General features: G+C 41.7%; 1 protein-coding gene across 1 annotated transcript in view; it reads left to right on the forward strand.

Moving 5' to 3' along the window:
- ryr3 (ryanodine receptor 3) overlaps positions 1-15,833 on the forward strand; it is a 535,616-nt gene that overhangs the window by 65,535 nt on the left and 454,248 nt on the right. Inside the window, exon 2 of the mRNA XM_051920096.1 lies at positions 12,390-12,509. Coding sequence (XP_051776056.1) covers positions 12,390-12,509 — 120 coding nt within the window. The remainder of the gene's footprint in view (positions 1-12,389; positions 12,510-15,833) is intronic.

Raw genomic sequence — 15,833 nt, forward strand, 5'->3', positions numbered from 1 at the left:
TTTTAAGTTTCTGGAGCCCGTTGTCTACCTGGACAGACATGACATGAAACAACCTGCAACGGGCTGGCAGACCAGAACTGCCCCCAACGGGGTGCCACACCACTACTGGCTGAGCACAATAACTCAACGCTTTCCACCTGCGGATAGAACTCGATGCTGATTCTTGCAGTGACGTTTTCCTCGAAAGTTCCCACGTTTCCACTTTAGATGTTCGCGCACTTGCTTCGCATGTAAAACCCGCAGTGAGTGGAACTGACGAAGAGGAATCCCTGGTTGGCTTCAGTCCGTGTCAGGTGACCAGCTCGCGCCTGAAACGCCGCTGTTCCGTCCGTTATTTTTGGACCCTCCTTTATATTCTGTTAATTATTGTTTAATAAGCAGTTCTCTCAAATTTTGTGCAAGATGGAGTAGTATGAATACGGCATCGAAGTTGAAATGCAAGCTGGTGTGACGTGTTATACTGGACTTGGAAACTTCGTTATGTGACGAAGGGCAGAAAAACAGGATAAGACGTTCTGATGCAGCGAAAAAAAATATCAATGACAGCGAGAAGAACAATTAAATGTTAAGTAATGGACTGTTTTACCAACTCTGTGGGTGAGTATATTATTTATTATTAAGTACTTAAATGTACTTACGTTATCTGTCATCAGTGTACAAGGGCTGCCTGCTTTTAGAGACTTTACTTGGAAGAATACCATGAATCAGGTCACCAGCCCCAGTGCAGTCATTGCTGGGAATGGAAAGAGTACTGGAAACGCCCTAAATTTAAGGATGGGATGTTAGATGCTGAAGTTTCGAAGCTGGTATGGCTTTAATGACGCCGACGGCGTTAAAGTCGTGAGAAGCCCGCTCATTACCACGTGAGTGATGACGTCCGAGGCGCATGAATGCAGCGGCAGCTGTAGAAACCTGTTCAGTAAATCGTGTGTAGTAGAATAGATTGGACATGTCTTCGCGATCTATAATCGTCGCTGAACTGTGGCCGATCATTGTGCCATTCCCTCTTGGAGAATCTTCGCTGATTGATCTTCCGGGGGAGAGAATCGCCACAAAACATCACCCGGGGCTTTGTTTCAGCCATGCAAACGGCAACCCTTTGCAAGGTTTACCGCACACCTTTCTCATTCACTTCAATTGTAGCGCCACCAAATTATAGAAATCTGAAACACTGGATTAGTTATTACTTTATTTCTTCTCAATGGGGAAAAAATATACTGTTTATATGCGTGAATTAAATTAGAATGTGCGGTTTTCATTGTCGTATTTTTACGTGGGATATATTAAGCTTATTCATGCATAGACGAAGCGATCGCGGGGCTGAGATTATATGCAGTACAGTAGACTGCTGTGCGGAGTGATACGGGGAAAGGGGAAAAAGTCCCCTTTTACACTTAGCATTAAGGACGGTTGTTAAAAAAATGGCAAATGTAAATAAATGTACTTCTGATCTGATCCCTCACTTTATGTTTGGAGGTGATAAGAAAGTGATAGCGAGGACATTTAAAACGTGTAAATCCATCCATCCATTTTCCAACCCGCTGAATCCTAACTACAGGGTCACGGGGGTCTGCTGGAGCCAATCCCAGCCAACACAGGGCACAAGGCAGGAACCAATCCTGGGCAGGGTGCCAACCCACCGCAGGACACACACAAACACACCCACACACCAAGCACACACTAGGGCCAATTTAGAATCGCCAAACATGTGTAAATGCAAATACATTTTCTATTCTGGTATCAGTCGCGGAAGCGTATGTTAATTTTGCTTAGAAGAAGGTGACATTGGATGTCTATCTGGACACTGGAGGGACATTTTTAATTCCAAGTGTAAATGTGAAAAGGACAACTTTAATCTGAATTCTATCCAGATACAAAACACATGTTAATATTTGGTGTAAAGGGGGACTAAGTCGCTAAAACGAGTCTCTTGTTTGCATGTTTTAGATTTTTATCAATATTGACTGCTCCCCGTGCTGCTATGGTAAGTTTCACTTCTCGAATATGCAATAATATGAGTTCAGTAAAACAAACACTTCTGCCTAAAGCACATACGTTTAAATCTAGCAGTTTTTAAAATTATACTTAACTCGCCTTTGTAATAAAAACGAGGTAGATCATCATGTTCACTGGAATACAGACCTTAAAACCGACTCAGTCTTGAAGGCTCAGTACGACACAGGAGCCTATCTAGGATAAGACAGAAGTGATCATAGGACTCAGCCATATACTGTAATCTTCCACTTCTACTCATACCTATTCATATTTATTTTGTTTATCAAGTAGACAGCATAGGTAAATACCATGAAGATGGAACATAAAACACTTTCAGTTATGCTTGTGAGCAAGAGCAAATTATATCAATCCATTTACTGAACAAAATTATGCACAAAACAGGAATCAAACGGCAGGGCACACTGTTGCACACTCTCACTTGTGCTGACTCGAGGTCAGTTTAGACTTGTTGCTTAACTTGCACATTGTTGGGATGTGGGAAGAAATCAGAGTATCTAAAGAAAAACACATGCTGAGAATGGAGTACAGGCAAACACCTCCAGCAGTGCAATGGAACAGAATGCAGATCCAAGTATGTGAAGCACTGAGGCCGCAACACTGATGAATACAGTATACCACCATGATAGAAGAGGGCCAGCACCGTGGTGGAGCGGTTAGCAGTGGTGCCTCACATCCTGGGATTGACTCTTGTGCCCAGTCGTTGCCCATGGTGGGTTGATTTGTTCTAACAGAGCTTGTGTGGGTCTTCCTACAAACATCCCAAAGACATTATTGATTGACTTCATTTTGGCCCCATTTTAGTGGGAATGTGGCTTTGCGTAATCAAATGGCAAGTTACCCAATTCTATTTTACGTCTTTCCTCTAATTTTGTTTAGTTTGAAGAGTTGAAAAATCAGTTATTGCAATAACAATCGATTTTCTGGTTTAAAGGCTCCATGTTTTAAGCATTTCAGTGCTGCCAGAAACACTTGGTACAACATTATTTACGGAAAAATAGTGCCCTTTCATTGAGACATTTTTAAAAGAGCAGGAATGAACCACTGCAACTGCCCTCAGACTGGCTTAGTTGCTTACAAGGCAAGTCTAGAAACACCAGCTGGTTGTAGGAATACCCATCTAAAACCATTAATTCAGCTGAGGGATAAAAGTGGCTGAAGCACATTGTAGCAACCTAAGACCTATGGCAGAAACCTGAATGAGTGGCCGGTCAGTCAAAAATGTATGAATATGTGGCTGTCCTGGGGTTTTGCTGCATGTTATGTATTAAGTGTTTTGGAGTGAGGTTTACTAAAATAAAGTGCTGTGGAAAATGCAAACTGGTAAGTGCGTTGAGGTGGTGCACACCTTGGAAGAACATACAGAAAACAAAGGTTTATTGATTAAGTGACATCTGGAAAAAATAAAATTGTTCTTTTTTGCTGACAATGCTTATGAGTTAATAAAAACCACCCCAAAGCTATCTGTGATATAGATTTGCCTTTGTGTGGGTGTCACATTCTGCTCATAAAAATTGTCTGCTCCATTATGAGGGTCTCTATGCCTTCACCTGTCTTTGATTGCCGCATCTGTCTAGTTTTCTGTCATTTAAGTGAGCATTTGAAAGCTGTATTTTTTTGGGTATAAAAATGATTTCTTCTACTACACTTTATTTTGTTTAGTACTTGTCATGGCAAAGACAATCCTTAGGCATTTTATATAGTCATTCACCATATTATGTACTGCAATTGACAGATGATCTTTCATAGTTAATAATGTTACAGATCACTTTGCGTATAAGCACCTATTATGTTAAATCACAAATTGCTTGACTTATCAGTCGGTCTGTATGAAGCACCTTCCATGAAGAATATTAACAGAATGCACTTTTACATATCAATCAGTATTTATATAGCACCTTGAATAGTTAGCAGTCTCATAAATCACTTTGCTTTGTCCATGTGGTGTTATGGGTCCACAGCTCTTCCAGCAAAGGCCGTTTTGTTTTAAATAAATAATCACTGCGCTTGCGGCCTAGCGAGGGGGCGTGGTAACTGTAGCGAGCCGCAGGGCGATCTGCAGTGTGGGCGTTTCTCACCTAAGTACTGTAGCAGTAGAGGCCTTTGTCCACCTCTTGAACCCTCAGGTACCACTCCAGACACCAGGTGAAAGTACAAGACTTCTTTATTTTACTCTTGTACAGTGCACAAAGCACCCTCCACTCCACACTACTCATATAATTCACAATCACCAACAATACTCTTTCCTCCTCGCCCAGACACTTCGCCACCCTACCTCCCAGCTCAGCTCAATGTCTGGGCTTTCCCATAGTCCTTTTATACACCCTGACCTGGAGGTGTTCCTGCCCAACAGTCCACAGTTCCTTATTCCTTCCGGGTCAGGGTAAACAGTCCTTTTCTTCACCCCGGGAGCACGTCGTTTCTTCCTGTCATGTGACCATGACGTACTCCCGGGTTATAGGGCACATAAGCGCCCACGAGCCCCCCTACAGTGACTCCTGGTGGCCCCCAAGGTATCCAGCAGGGCTGTGTGTAGAAACGTCAAAGTCCATGAGGCCCTGCTGGAACTCGGGGCACGTTTATGCTGACGGCCTGGTGGTGAGGGCTGGAGTAAGAAGCCGGCAATCGACCACAGTACACAGGTGAGAGACTGCCCACATCCGTGATCGTTCCTGTGGCTAATGGGCTGCAGCTGCCATGTCCTCTCCGCATATATAGAGAAGCGCGAGCAGGTTAAAGGAAAAAAAGAAGTAAAAGGAAAGACAGAAAGAAACGGAGGTTGCAGGAGGAGGCAGGAAGCAGTAGAGAGAGAGGGGGGGGGGGGGGGGGGGGGCGGTGTGGGAGAGCGAGCGAGTGCAAGCTCGCGTGCAGCTGAACAGTGAGCCTGGGTGTTGGGCCGACACCCGGGGAGTAGCAGTAGTGGTCGCTCCCGCAGAGTTGATTCCGAAGGGCGGGAGTGACCAGAAGGTAGATGACTCTTCGTATAAGGCCGCGGACGGCAGCGGGAGTTGGTGACTTGGGGTGTGTATTCTCCAGCGTGGGCGCCCCGGTCACTGTGGAACCCAAGTCGCTGTCTGGAGGAGCCTACCGGAGCCAGGGGTCGGTGAGGTGATCCAAACAGCTGAAGCAGGACAGTGCAGAGAAGGTCAGCTGCATGTAGAGCGACTCCCCTGTTGAGAAGCCCAGGTGGGAGTAGTAAGGGGGGCCGCCAGTAGTAGAAGGATGCACCGGATTTTTAAAAGGGCAGCTTTCTGCATGGTTTTAACCTCGTTGTTTTAAAGATGTTTTCTAATGGATTTTAACCTCCACTTCAGCACTAGTTTTAAGGATTATTTATTTAATGAAGTTTATGAAAGAACTGCATAGCACTTTAACTTTGAACACTGCACTGTTGCACTTTGGATTTGTTGTTTGAATAAAAGCACTTTGCATTTTATACATCATCCCCTTGCTCAATTGTTTATTGCCTCACTGTCTAGCCCATCGGTGACATTACCGACGGTGTTGGGTTCAAGGGCTCCCTAACAGCCGATGGAAGCGTGGAGCAGAACCCGCATCGTCACAGTCCATTATTAAACTTTTCATAACAAGCATTATAATAGTGTGATATCAATATCAATTAATCCTTATACAGTTTAGATATCTTATAAATCTCTTCATATGTTCCTCTTTATATAATGTATGTTTTAGTTAATGTAGTTTCAAATCATTTTAATTAAATCTTCATGATGTGCCTTTTATTTAAAGTGTTATCACAAATTGCCCAACATATTATTTTGTCTTTATGTATCAATAACTTAAAAAACATGTACATGTACCATAAATAAAGCATCTATCTGTTTATCTAGTGTATATGCATAATGTAGTGTACATAGACAGACAGATATTTACCGGTATATACAATGTGTATTTGTGTGTATATATAATATATATTGTGAAATGACCAGCTCAGACACAGACTGACACTGAGACAGCCAAGTCCATAACACACGCTATTTATTTTCACCTTCGTCTTTGCACATCACAATGCATAAATCAGCCACAAATTACTCTGCTCAGTCCTTTCTTTGCCTTTTCTTCTGCAGCTTCCACTCCCCTCTCGCAAGCTCTGTCCTCTGCCACACGACTCCAGCTCCCTGAATGGAGTGAGGCGCCCCCCTTTATATTGCACCTGGAGATGCTCCAGGTGCATTTGGTTCTTCTTCTGGCAGCACTTCCTGGCATGGCCAAGATCATCCAGGTGCCCTCTGGCGGTGGCCACGGACCCCAACAGGGTTGAGCTTCCAAGCTCCCCATCTGTGGCCCATTGTCCATCTCCTGGTCCTTCCCTTCTCCAGGCATCCCAGTAGGGCAAGGTCCCTGGTTGTCTGCCACTATATATACAGTACTGTGCAAAAGTTTTAGCAGGTGTGAAAAAATGCTGTAAACAAAGAATGCTTTCAAAAATGGAAGTGTTAATCATTTATTTTCATCAATCAACAAAATGCAGTGAATGAACAAAAGAGAAATCTAAATCAAATCAGTATTTGGTGTGACCACCCTTTGCCTTCAAAACAGCATCAATTCTTCTAGGTACACTTGCACACAGTTTTTGAAGGAACTCGGCTGGTAGGTTGTTCCAAACATCTTGGAGAACTAACCACAGATCTTCTGTGGATGTAGGCTTCCTCACATCCTTGTCTCTTCATGTAATCCCAGACACACTCGATGATGTTGAGATCAGGGCTCTGTGGGGGCCATACCATCACTTCCAGGACTTCTTGTTCTTCTTTACGCTGAAGATAGTTCTTAATGAATTTGGCTGTATGTTTGGGGTCGTTGTCCTGCTGCAGAATAAATTTGGGGCCAATCATATGCCTCCCTGATGGTATTGCATGATGGATAAGTATCTGCCTGTATTTCTCAGCATTGAGAACACCATTAATCCTGACCAAATCTCCAACTCCATTTGCAGAAATGCAGCCCCAAATGTTCAAGGAACCTCCACCATGCTTCACTGTTGCCTGCAGACACTCATTATTGTACCGCTCTCCAGCCCTTCGACGAACAAACTGCCTTCTTCTACAGCCAAATATTTTAAATTTTGACTCATCAGTCCAGAGCACCTGCTGCTATTTTTTTGCACCCCAGTTCCTATGTTTTCGTGCCTACTTGAGTCGCTTGGCCTTGTTTCCATGTCGGAGGTATGGCTTTTTGGCTGCAACTCTTCCATGAAGACCACTTCTGGCCAGACCTTTCCGGACAATAGATGGGTGTACCTGGGTCCCACTGGTTTCTGCCAGTTCTGAGCTGATGGCACTGCTGGACATCTTCCGATTTTGAAGGGTAATAAGCTTGATATGTCTATCATCTGCTGCACTAAGTTTCCTTGGCCGACCACTGCGTCTACGATTCTCAGCGTTGCCCGTTTCTTTGTGCTTCTTCAAAAGAGCTTGAACAGCACATCTTGAAACCCCAGTCTGCTTTGAAATCTTTGTCTGGGAGAGACCTTCCTGATGCAGTATAACTACCTTGTGTCTTGTTGCTGTGCTCAATCATGCCATGACATGAAACTGTCTTCCACAACCTCACCTTGGTAGCAGAGTTTGGCTGTTCCTCACCCAGTTTTAAGCCTCCTACACAGCTGTTTCTGTTTCAGTTAATGACTGTGTTTCAACCTACGTGTGACATTGATGATCATTAGCACCTGTTTGGTAGAATTGGTTGATCATACACCTGACTCGAATCCTACAAAATCCCTGACTTTGTGCAAGTGTACCTATAAGAATTGATGCTGGTTTGAAGGCAAAAGGTAGTAACACCAAGTATTGATTTGATTTAGATTTTTCTTTTGTTCGCTCACTTTGCATTTTGTAAACTGATAACAATAAACAATCATTATTTATATTTCTGAAAGCATTCTTTGTTGACAGCATTTTTTCACACCTGCCTAAAACTTTTGCACAGTACTGTGTATATATATATATATATATATATATATATATATATATATAAATACTGTATATATATATATATATATATATATAAATACTGTATATATATATATATATATAAATAATTTAGTGACCATCAGTCACCATTAACCAATAGGGCAAAAAAAAAGCCAAAACATTGCAGCATCTACCTATTACTACTGCTGTGCGGCACACTGCAAGCTCTGCATATTGAAACAACTCTCCCTTTTGCTAACATGTAGTGTTTTTCCCCAGCACCATGCCACATTTTGAAATCATAGTGTCCGTTACATACCTTCCGCTTTAATAGCGTTTAGTAGCTTTTCACTTTGGTTATAATTTAGCTACTATACATTGTTATGGCTGATAAACATATCTTCTTCTTTCTGCTGCTCCTATTAGGGGTTGCCACAGCGGATCATCATCTTCCATATATTTCTTTCCTCTGCATTTTGTTCTGTTACACCCATCACCTGCATGTCCTCTCTCACCACATCCATAAACCTTCTCTTAGGCCTTCCTCTTTTCCTCTTACCTGGCAGCTCTATCCATAACATCCTTTTCCCAATATACTCATCATCTCTCCTCTGCACATGTCCAAACCAACGCAATCTCGCCTCTCTGACTTTGTCTCCCAACCGTCCAACCTGAGCTGACCCTCTAATGTACTCATTTCTAACCCTGTCTGTCCTCGTCACACCCAATGCAAATCTTAGCATCTTTAACTCTGTCACCTCCAGCTCTGTCTCCTGCTTTCTGGTTAGTGCCACCGTCTCCAACCCATATATCATAGCTGGTCTCACTACCGTCCTGTAAACCTTCCCTTTCACTCTTGCAGATACCTGTCTGTCACAAATTACTCCTGATACTCTTCTCCACCCATTCCATCCTGCCAGCACTCTCTTTTTCATCTCTCTTCCACAATCCCTATTACTCTGTACTGTTGATCCCAAGTATTTAAACTCATCCACCTTCACCAACTCTACTCCCTGCATCATCACAATTCCACTGACCTCCCTCTCATTTACATACATGTATTCTGTCTTGTTCCTACTGGCCTTTATTCCTCTCCTCTCTAGAGCATATCTCCACTTCTCCAGGGTCTCCTCAACCTGCTCCCTACTATCGCTACGGATGACAATGTCATCAGCAAACATCATAGTCCACGGGGACTCCTGTCTAATCTTGTCTGTCAGCCTGTCCATCACCATTGCAAAACTTTTAAGGAACATTGAAATATCTTCGTAATGTTTAATTATTCTATCCATCTATCCTTCCAGTGTCGCGTCAGCCACAGCATGAATACAGCGCGAGGCAGGAACAAACCGTGAACAAAGCTCAAGCTCGCAGGCGCTGCGGCACCGTGTAGTTAAAGTTAAAGTTTTATCTGTATAATCAACATATTTTGCTGCATTTCATCTTAAAAATGATGTTGTCATCATATGTAAATACACGCTTTATAAAGTGGCTCAGGTTGTGCAATATTATAACTGTATCATAAGTACAGTTACCTCATGGTAACTTGCAAGTACAAACAGTTCTACAAGGAGCACTTGATGGACTGATTGAGTCTGTTTATAGTTCTTGGGATGAAACTGTTTGTGAACCGCGAGATCCGAACAGGAAAGGCTGTGAAGCGTTGGTTGGATGAGAGCAGTTCAAATAGTGAATGGCTGAGGCAGCGAGTGCTTGATGCTGTATACCGATAATTCTATTTCCAATTGCTGTAGATCTATGATTCACACTCAGATACAGTGATATAAATATCTCCGAGTGGTGCAGTGCGAGTAATATGGAAAAAGATGATCCGCTGTGGCAACCCCTAACGGGAGCAGCTGAGAGAAGAAGAAGAAGGTGCAGTGAGAGTAACAACGCTAAAGCAGTTATGGTATTTAGAATAGTTTGACCATTCTGTGGACCATTATATTGTTACAGATTAATTACAATCAGATGCATTAAATTTATGAATGATATGCGGTTAATTTCAGTGTATTTGATAAAGCCGCCATCGTGGATGTGGATCTAAGAAAGGGTAACCACACAGGAACAGTAGCACTGCTTTGACGCTGGGTGCCGCCAGTGTGCAAAACCGAGTGGAGAACTTGCGTACGACAGGGTATGAGGTACCGTGGAAAAGTGCGTGGCTTTACACCAAGTGTAGGTTTTATACATCGCGATTTGAACGTGGAAAAGTTCTTACGCAACATTTCTGTGCGTATGCACTGTTTATACATGAGGACCCTGGTGCTTCCTGTTTTGCTATATGTTTGAAAGACATGGACGCTATCTAGTGACCTGAGATGAAGACTGGACTCTTTTGGTGCTGTGTCTCTTTGAAGAATCCTTGGGTACCGCTGGTTTGACTTTTTGTTGAATGAGCAGTTGCTTACGGAGTCCTGAAGGAGGCACATTACCTGCATTGTGAGAGAGCATCAGTTACGGCACTACAGCCATGTGCCGCGATTCCCCGAGGGTGATCCAGCTCACAGGATCCTCATTGTTGAGGACCCGAACGACTGGACCAGGCCAAGGGGCCGCCCACGTAATACCTGGCTGCGGCAGATAGAGGGTCATTTCCGGGGAATGGGACTGGACCGCGTGTCTATGCAGTGTATTGCCAACCAGGATCCTGAGCTCTCATGTTGTGTGGTGAGTGCGGCAATGCGCAATATCATTGCATGCTCCCCAATCTGACCTGACCCCATTCATTTAACTTAAGTTTTGGAATTATTGATGTGATTTTTGGTTGTTCTAAAATTTAATCTTTATTTTTGTGATATCACAGTGTCTCCACTTTGTTGACAGTCCTGATTTATTTGAAAGAATTTTCATAATTATTGGTGTTGCCCTTTTTGTTGTTATGCTTTACAATTTTAAATGACAATTTTAAATTTGAAGTGTATTTTATTTTAATTTGCTTAATTAGTTAAATAATTTATTATTTTCATTATTAAAAGTAAAATAATTACAATTTAATTAATCAACAATTATTTTATTACTAGCTGTGTTACCTGTCTAAGTGGGGTTGAAACCTAAGTAATCTGCGTAGACCTTAACATTAACCTTTGGAATGCAGCATCTATTGAAATGTATTTTGTAATGCCAGTAGTAATAAAATGCATTGTATTTGTCATGGCAACTAATGACACATCACAAAGATATGTAGTAATAAAATACATTATTACAAATGTTTGATATGTGACATTCTTTGGTTTGAGAAATACAGTGCATATGTCTCTGTTATCTGAACTTTGGTATGGGATTTTAAAAGGTGTTTTAATGTTTGTGATGCACCAATTGTTTAAATGAAAGAGGCTTAGCAGCTACAAAATAAATGGTCTTAAGTAAAATATAAAAAGAAAATCATTTTTGGCCACAGTATTACTTTAAGGTTGACTTGAAACAAATAGTATGGCGCATAGGCTTCACACATTGTTTCACATTGCATATGATGAATTGAATATGTCATACAATTACATAACTTATAATAATAATTCACTTGGAGGGTAAGATGGTACAGGGGTTATTCGTACTGCCTTACAGCTTCATATTCTTGGGTTATCATCAATGTGGAGTGTTCATGTTCTCCCACTGTCTGCTTCAATTTTCTATGGGTTTTTCAATTTTTTCTGTCATCAATTACATACTTCTTAGCGTGGCACTTAATTTCCGCTTTCTGAGTAAATGTGCCCTGTGATAGACTGCCATCCCATGCATACTCTATGTAGGGAACAGGCCTATTTAGAAGAGTTGTGAATGGAAGCAATGATTATCTTCTTTAATGTGAACACTCACAAATAGACCAAATGCACTACGACAATTGTGAGAGACTTAAGAGCATTTTGGCTGTCTTTGAAAAAATATAGAGAATATGCGGGGAACTGGAAAAAAAGCAACGTGCATAGTGTCTCTCAGTTTGGGTACTGATTTGTACGCATGACAGAATAGTTTGGTAAGGATTTTATAGGGTTTTAGGGTCATTACTGTTTCATGGTGCCGTAGAGTGCTGACATGAAGTCTCTTGATTACTGAATTTAACCAAACAAATCATCTACAAACTGCCCACACAATGTCACCCAACAGACACCACAGAGCTGGGGCCTCCTGGGTTTTATTTTGGTTTTCTTGCTTTTTTATTGTGATTTGTTTGTTGCCATTAATAATCTTTTTTAAGTTTCTGTATCCAATAGTCTGCACCACAAGTGCTAAATGGGTTTCTTAGGTGGTGAGAGGACTAAAAATCTAAAATAAATTAATATCAGAATAATAGTAATGAATATAAAAGACAATGAAACAATTAGAGATCAATGCATGTAAAGCCGATGAAGAGGGTTTTGAGATGCTAAGTGAAGGGAGGCCAGATTGGAGAAGCAGTGAATCCAGCTAGCCTTCTCATCAGCTTTTGCGATTCTCTTTTGACAGGATGATGAAGTGGTACTACAATGTGTTGCCAATATCCAGAAAGACCACAAAAAATTCTGCTTATCGGTTGAAGGACTTGGGAACCGTCTGTGCTTCTTAGAATTAACATCAGAGGCAAAGGTAAGATTGATTTGTTCATTGTCACGCGGAAATGCAATATGTGTATTAAAATCTAATAATCTGTCAGACAGGGGGTGGCTCATTCTGGTGCTTCTCAGATTGCACAGTATCATGGTTAGGGGGTTGTACTACAGAGTTTTAATACACAGCCATCTGTCTTTTTTTTTATACATTTTTTCTATTTTTTATTTATTTTGTAAAGTGCTTGCATGCATATTGTGTCTATATAACTTGCTGTGAAGAATGCTATATAATATGCCAACCACCTTGGTTAACTTTGCCTCCAGACATCTCCCAGACATTCAGGACACCTTTCCACAAATTATACGTAAGCATATTTATATCATCTGCATATAAATATAATCACACCTCTGTCTACTTTGCAGGTTAATTGAGAAAGATATTCAAATAAACTGCACAAAGGGCAGCAAACTACCAAACATTTCTACCTAAATAGATCATGGATGGGTTTCTCCCACCTTCTTGACTTGTCAACCAAGGTTTCCTCACCCCTCTGTCACCAAGAATGTTAAAGGGCTAAAATGTTCCCCTCCAATACTCTTATGAGTCTAAGAAACCTCACTCTGCTGTGGCACTAGGAAATCATACAGTTGACCTTGTCCCTCACATTGCAGCTGATTTCTCAACTGCTAATGGGCTTTTTATTTGTCTGTCCTGTTTTACATCTCTTGTAATTGGAGGGCAGAACAAATTTGTTTCTTGATACAGCAGAGAATTTGTGAATAGACAAAGTTGTCATGATGAAACAACATCACAGCACCCGTTTGGTCTGGCCATTCAGTCTGCGCTCCGCAGACAAAGATTACAGGTTTTCTTGCACAGTAATTCATTATGGGTTGGCTGCTTTGGCATTGTTATGTTTTGTCTTATGGTTACATTTCCTTTATAAGTCCATTTTGTTCACTTTTAGCCGTTTGGTGATTATAATCTATTTATTTCTATTATTTGCATAATTATGTATTTTCTATCAGTTTTGTTTATTGTTTGGTTTTTATGTGTCAATGCTTGTTCTGTCTTGCTCCTTGTGTTTTCTTTGTTGGTTCCCAGGAGTTGAGGCCACCTGTCAATTTCCATTGAGGGAGTTCTCCTCTTTATGATTATTGGGATTTTTTTTTTTTTTGATTTTCTGGCTATTTGACAATTGTTGGACTCTGTTTAAGGATTTTAACTTCTGTTTAATGTATTGTACTTGGTTACAGTTGATTTCCTATTCAGACAACTTCTATGTGCCTTGTTTTGCTCTTTTGAGCTTTTGTATTTATTTACATTTTTTTTGTAATAAATCTTTTATTTATCATGAGTTTTTGTTGCTGCTTTTGTGCACACGCCATAGGTTGACAGATACCCTCCTCCTTGGGGGCTTTTGCTTTAATTTGTGATAGTTACAGTTGGTTTTCCAGTTGACCAGCTAAAGCCAGCAGATAGTATTTGGGACCTGGTTGGACTAAGTGAGCCTGTGCTGTAGAAGATTCTGGCCATCTCCTTTGCTGAATTTTGGAGGCCTCATCTATTTTACTTTGGAGGAAATTCCATTCATAACATTCATGGGATGTTACATATGTTTGCAGAGGCAAGTTGCATTAGCTGAACCTGATCTCCTTATTACTTTCCAAGAACTGCAAGTTTCAGGAGGGACTTCCTTAGATTTTTCCAGGTACTTGTTCTCTCCCCAAGGCTGATCCTTTGCTTTATGCCTTCAGGATGCCCCTAGCCAACCAAAATGCCTGTTACAGTACAGATAATGAGTGGCTTTAAGTCCCTTTTGATAGATACAACTTGTGCTTCTGCGAAGATTATTCTTTAACTTGGTGAGGTCCCTTTGATACTCTGATACTTTTTTGATTTGCTTTAGCACTTTAGCACTCTGGACATGATGTGTTGTCCAGTTGTTGCCTTATTTCTCTTGATTGAAACATATCCTTCATGCACATCCTTCTTTATGTATCATTTGGGATGCTGCTAAGTTTGTCCACACTTGCAATCTTTTATGCAAGTATTGTGAAACCGGTGAAGGAAAGGAAATAAATGTCAGTGCAGTTTGTCCTTTCTGAGAATTGAGCAACTGTAGGATGCATCAATTTTGCAGGATCAGCTGCTCTGTGAGCTTCATTCTGACAGAGTCAAGATGCTTCCTAATAGTTCAGGGAGCAAGCTGCTCCAGCATGCTTTGCTCCGATGAGACCTAACTACTGTTGAATGTGCTTTCTGATGTGGTCTAGAGAAGTAATTGTCTTTCACAACACATCATGGAAACATGTTCATGCTGCTCTTTTGACTGCTCAGTCTGACCAAATCAAGACGCTGCATTACATTTTATTCTGATAAGATTAAGCGGCTTGAGATGCTTTTCTCTGGTGAGGGTCAAGTTGCTCTAACATTCTTCATTCCAGCAGAATCATAATACTCCAGGGCGCTCCATTGCAGTGAGGTCAAACTGTTCCATCAGTCAGTAAAAAATAAATTTTCTTGTATCCATATTACTAACCGAGAATGCTAAACCGGATGATGGACGCAGGCACATCCGGCAATGGGCCGTAGCTGCAAAAAGACGTACTGCGCAGGCGCAAAAAGAGTCCGCGAGAGTCGGCTGAGGAGCCGAGAAAGGCGGACAAAAGAGGGCGAGAGAGGCGGATGAGGGGCCGCGAGAGGCGGACAAGACCACAGAAAAAAGGAGTGAGCACAGGAAAAATGGAGAAATGAGGAAACGCAGGCAAAGCACGAAACTAGACCCAAAAAAAAAAAAAAAAAAAAAAGAGGCTCGCGCACAACAGCAAGGCACCCCCCCCCCCCCCCCTACAGGCACCGGACGGGATACACACCAAGAGGGGGATTCAACGAGCCCATGGAACACAAAAAAAAGAACACAAAACCACCCCACAGACCCTACAAGCAAGGGACGGGACACACACAAACAGGGGGAAGACACAGGAACACAAAAAGAAAGAAGACGCTCGCGCGACAACAATCCTCAACACACCCCCCCCACACACACACATCCATAAGAAGTGACACCCAAAGCCACATATGCTAAAGTGAACATCAACACCTTCACACTAGACAGCATAGGTGTCAGTATTGGTGTATCTCCTTACAATAAAGCACTATTAACCGTTCAACTGCAGAAAAGGAAACATATTAACAGTGACTGCGATCCTCCTTATTACTTATCCATATTTCGCATGCTGAGAAAGAAACAAGTCATGAATACACGGTCACGGGTACAAAACGAAAAGGAAATGATAACAGGAACAAACACACGAACACGAAAGAAACAACAAAATAGACGGCTATGCAGCATAGGTG

This window comes from Erpetoichthys calabaricus, chromosome 16 (assembly GCF_900747795.2).
Source record: "Erpetoichthys calabaricus chromosome 16, fErpCal1.3, whole genome shotgun sequence".
Lineage (NCBI taxonomy): Eukaryota > Metazoa > Chordata > Cladistia > Polypteriformes > Polypteridae > Erpetoichthys > Erpetoichthys calabaricus.